This window comes from Sinocyclocheilus rhinocerous, unplaced genomic scaffold, assembly GCF_001515625.1.
Source record: "Sinocyclocheilus rhinocerous isolate Xijiao unplaced genomic scaffold, SAMN03320098_v1.1 scaffold847, whole genome shotgun sequence".
NCBI classification, from domain to species: domain Eukaryota; kingdom Metazoa; phylum Chordata; class Actinopteri; order Cypriniformes; family Cyprinidae; genus Sinocyclocheilus; species Sinocyclocheilus rhinocerous.
Window position 1 is genome coordinate 264,800 of NW_015662598.1, and position 4,745 is coordinate 269,544.

General features: G+C 35.2%; 1 protein-coding gene across 1 annotated transcript in view; it reads right to left on the minus strand.

Annotated features, from left to right (window-relative positions):
- The window catches only part of LOC107728200 (E3 ubiquitin-protein ligase KCMF1-like), a 27,135-nt gene that overhangs the window by 5,146 nt on the left and 17,244 nt on the right, over positions 1-4,745 (minus strand). Inside the window, exons 3-4 of the mRNA XM_016538298.1 lie at positions 3,529-3,668; positions 2,031-2,132 (exon numbers count right to left, since the gene is read on the minus strand). Of these exons, the coding sequence (XP_016393784.1) occupies positions 2,031-2,132; positions 3,529-3,668 (242 nt within the window). The remainder of the gene's footprint in view (positions 1-2,030; positions 2,133-3,528; positions 3,669-4,745) is intronic.

The window sequence follows — 4,745 nt, forward strand, 5'->3', positions numbered from 1 at the left end:
AGCAAAGGAAGCAAAGTTTCCTTACTTTAGCAAAGGAAAACCAGTCTCCTCTTGGCTTATATCGAAATCCTCCGAAATTCTTCTTTACAAATCCTCGTTTTGTACTTCTAATAAGTGACCGTTGTTTTGATCTCTCCGCTGCGCTTCCGTATTCGTCACTTCTGAGCGCCGCATGCGCAACGCTGAACTAATACGTCATCCGCCCGGAGCTGCTTCCGTGTACAACTGTTGGCGCAAGCTACATTAAAGTGATTATTACATTTTGAATATGGATATTTTTCTTACAAAAACGCATCGATTCGCTACAAGATGCCTTTGTTCACTCCCCGGGGGGGTGAGTAATTTATGGGCTAATTTTCATTTTTGGGTGAACTAACCCTTTAATCTGTGTTCCAAAGATAAACGAAGGTCTTACAGGTTTGGAACGACATGAGGGTGAGTAATTAATGACAGAATTTTCATTTTTGGTTGAACTATCTCTTTAAGCAAACAGGCAAAAGCCAAAAAAACGTTTTAAACTGTTGATACAACAATTCATGTGCAGGAATGCAAAAATGCAAAGTTTAATTTGTAGTTTTAATAAAAACCCTGGAGCTGTCAAAAATCAGCCAGATGATGCAAAGTGACGTGTTTTGTGTCCTCATGTGAACTTTTACTGACAAATAATATGGGTATCTGAGTGCAGGTAACACGGAGTACACATTGTTCATTTACAAGTACTACCAACATTGCAACAATACAAAGCAGGTTGAAAATGGCAAAGTTATCCTTGAAATGAAGAGTTTATAATAAATTAAATTTCATTCAGTCATTTACTCACACTCATGTCAATTCAAAGCTGTGTGTCTTTCCTTTCATGGAACACAAAAGGAGACATTCTGAAGACTATACCAAAGACTATAGAATACCCAAGACGTGTCACTCTGAAAAATGCAACACTTAATATGGCCGCTCAATCGCAGGAAGCCCCGCCTTCAGAATGAAAGAGCAAATCACTAATCGGTACAGTCAGCACGTCACTGCAGCTGCCGTTAGAAGTTCCGGTTGCTATAGAAACAGTCAGCCTTCTGAGACGTGCGCTCAGGACTGCGCATGCGCACTGGCTGATCTAGCCTGAAAAATAAGCTTTTTATAACGCTATTTGAGCAAAAGAAACAACATTTATGACACAGTTTTTGTCAGATTTCATTGGTGATTTCTAATAAAAAATTTAATCATAAGCATAGTGAACAGTTTTGGAGAATTTGATGTTTCCCCATTCAAAGTGATAGGATCTGCACTTGCATGCCCGAGAGGCGTTTCAAAGATGGCCGCCGAGTGACATGACTTGCCTTAAAGGGACTTTGACTATACTGGCCACAATTGTTAATGGATTTATGATGAGCTGTGACTGAATTGCTCAAGATTCAAATATGACACAAAGACACCATTGAAGTAATATAATAATGATTTAAAATTCAGATTTAAATTCAATGAAAATCTTCAGTTCCAGTGAGCTTTTAAACTCTGCAACCAGATTAAGTTGAGTGAACTGAAGCTTGATGTGCGAATCAGCCCAGTTTGTGAACAAATCATTCAGAATGGATTTGTAAAGATCCAATTCAAAATAATTTTCATTTATGAATCAGACATTGACATTCTTTTGGAAGATTCCCCTATTCATTGTAATTGCACTGAAAAGAGCAACCATAACTACTTTTTGAAATATGTTTTGTAATACACAGAAGTAAAAACATAAAGGTTTGGAGTGACATGAATAAATAGCAGAATTTTAAGTTCTGTGAGAAGAATCTTTACATTTCTTAAAGATGTACGGACACAAAACCTCAATAAACCTTTGTGAGGTGATCTCTGAAGTGACTTGAACACACAGGCCTCAGTCATTATACATGAGCAGAACCAATGTGTGTAAACTGAAAAATCGTTCTTACATAATGAATAAATTGAACACTGAATGGAAGGGTTTTATGAAAGAAGTCCATTATACGTATACTCGGACATATACACATTAGGTTAAGATAAAAGGATATTAAATCTCTAGGTGCTCTGTGTTCAAGTGTGAGATGAGCAGCAAAGTCATCTGTCACATGATTGGGGTCGCCACCAGGCAAAGCTGCACAGATTGGGCAAATCTGAAACAGAGAATAGATACATATTAATAATTAATCAATGTAACCTCACATTGGATGGACATACTTATTCATGGTTGCATTATTTTCATTACAATTAAAGCTAATATTTAAAGGTACAAAGTAACAGAACATGGTTGAGCTGTAGTGCATAAATGGTACTTCATGGATTCACTCATTAATATTACTAGTCCAAATCCCACACCTAATTCAATCTGAAACAAATCTAAAGGGTGGATTCACACAGTGTAAACTGAACATAATGCATTGCTATGGAATCCTCAGAAAAGTGGGATAGGCACAAAAGGTTTGTTGTTACGTAGCATGGGCTTCATTTTGAAAAAATAAATAATAGTAATAACACTGGAAAACCAAATCTTTGTGGTCATGTGTCTGTAACCAGCACACCAGACAGATGAGGAGCTGTTGATATTCTTATAATTGAAAGACAAAGAGTGTAAAGTCATAGCAGCAAGAAGAGTCAAAAGATGTGATATAAAAAGCAATTGCAGATTATTATTACTACTACCAGAACAGAAGACCACTATTATCATTATTTTGCGGTAATATATCCCTATTTCTCTCTATTATATTATCCATCTTCCATTCCAGGAGAGCAAGAACATGTTTAACATTTTAAAGCAAGTGCATTTTGCATTAAAAGCACATAATGACTAGTTCAGGAATTTGACTTTTTCTCCCAGTGGTTGATGAAAATGCACATCACTTTCTTAGTAAATATTTTTGGTGTAAATTCCTGCAGATGATCTGTGTTTGCTGTGAACAGGCATTATTTTAAATACTACATCAAACTTTGATGATAAAGGTCTTAAGAAAACCTGACAATGTTCTACAATAGGGCTGGGTTGAAAATAATGATTTTAATCTATTCTTATTTTAATGAACCGACATTGATTTGTAAATCCCAAGAATCGATTTATGCTGTTTTCAGTTGATGTGCTCATTCAAATATGTGATTTGTATAATCTTAAAATGATTTAATTTTATTTTATTTTATTTTTTTATTTTAATATCGTTGAGCATGACTTTAACAGTCAATTAAAGTGACAATGGATTATTTATCTCAGATATTGAAAGTAAATAAAACTTTACAAGTCAAAGCTGTGAACTCTATACAAAGATTGTATCAGTAAATATGTATATAGTTTTAATTTTTAAATGGTTTAGTTTTTATTGATTTATGTATTCTAGTGCAAAACAGCAAACATGCTTCTTTTGGTTGATTTTGTTGCATCTAGTGTGGACAGGCTTTTTGCTTGTCACTGGAATCTTATCATATCCCGTTTAGTTAGGAGACTGATTAAAGGGGTCATATGATGTTGCTAAAAATAACATTATTTTGACACATGATTTTAGCAAAGACAGCATGTGTACTCACCACCTCTGTAGAGGTCTCTGCATGCTCTGAGGTCACGTGCTCCTGTAGAGATGTTTCCGTGTAGCCCATTTTACCACAGTAAGGACAAGTAAATGACTGAGGTTGCTCTACTGAGAATGCCTCCCCCCCATAATACAAGTCTGCAGAGAGTACAGATAAAAGTCAAACACAATCTCTTCATTTACCATCACCATCATTACTAAGATCAGGGCTCAACAGTCAGGATGGTCTGTTCATATTCTGTAATGTTTTGAACATTACAATAAAATGTTTTTTAAGAAACAGATTTTCTTGTAAGGCTGTATGATATTTTGAAAAAAAAAACTGACACCTCGATATTTAGTTTTTCTGTGATATATATATATATATATATATATATTGTGATATGAAAAATACAGGAATGTATTTTTAGAATGAACCATTCTAGAATGAGTTGGGTGATTTTGTTCTATAGTGCAAAATATAAATAGTAATAATATATATATTTTTCCCTTTAGGCCTGCACAATTTGAGAGAATCTTTTTTAGTAACAATAAAGTGAAGTTTTAAAAATCACTCTCTGACAAGTTTTCACCGGGCACTAGGCCTGTCAAAATGGCTGAAAAATGAAATTCGAATTTTGTACTTAAATATTATCAAAATTCGAATTATATTCGAATTTAAAACGCATAATTTCAGTTAGGGTGAAGAAAAGCTTTTGAATTCTCTCCTGAGGCCACAAGAGGGCGCATCGAGCAAAATATTACTAATGCACGTACTCAAAGCATAAGATATAACATGACTGTCTGTGAAAAAAGTGCATAATGTTTAAAATAATGGAGTTGCAGTGGGATGGGGAAAAAACCCCGCCATAAAGGCTCGAGATATGTTTTTTCAAAGTTGAACTTGCATTAATTTAAATTTTAATTTCTTTCTAAACATACGGCTCTTTTGTGCGAGACGAGAGTGCAACAGTAATAGATGTCCCTCTAGAAAATGACCGAAATACGTGTCCTGTGTGAACGGCTTGGTTTCAGTTTTGATGTAAACAAGATCTTCTTCTCTGCATTGATGTTCTCTTTTCCCGCAATATTTGTCATTAACGCAGCAGCGCCGCATCTAGTGGGTTCAACTGGATAGGCTAACAAAAACATTAAAATGCAATGACACTTACATCATCGCATCTCGTGTGCCACTGATAAGGCTGCCTCCTTAACGCACACCTAAAATTCGAATGC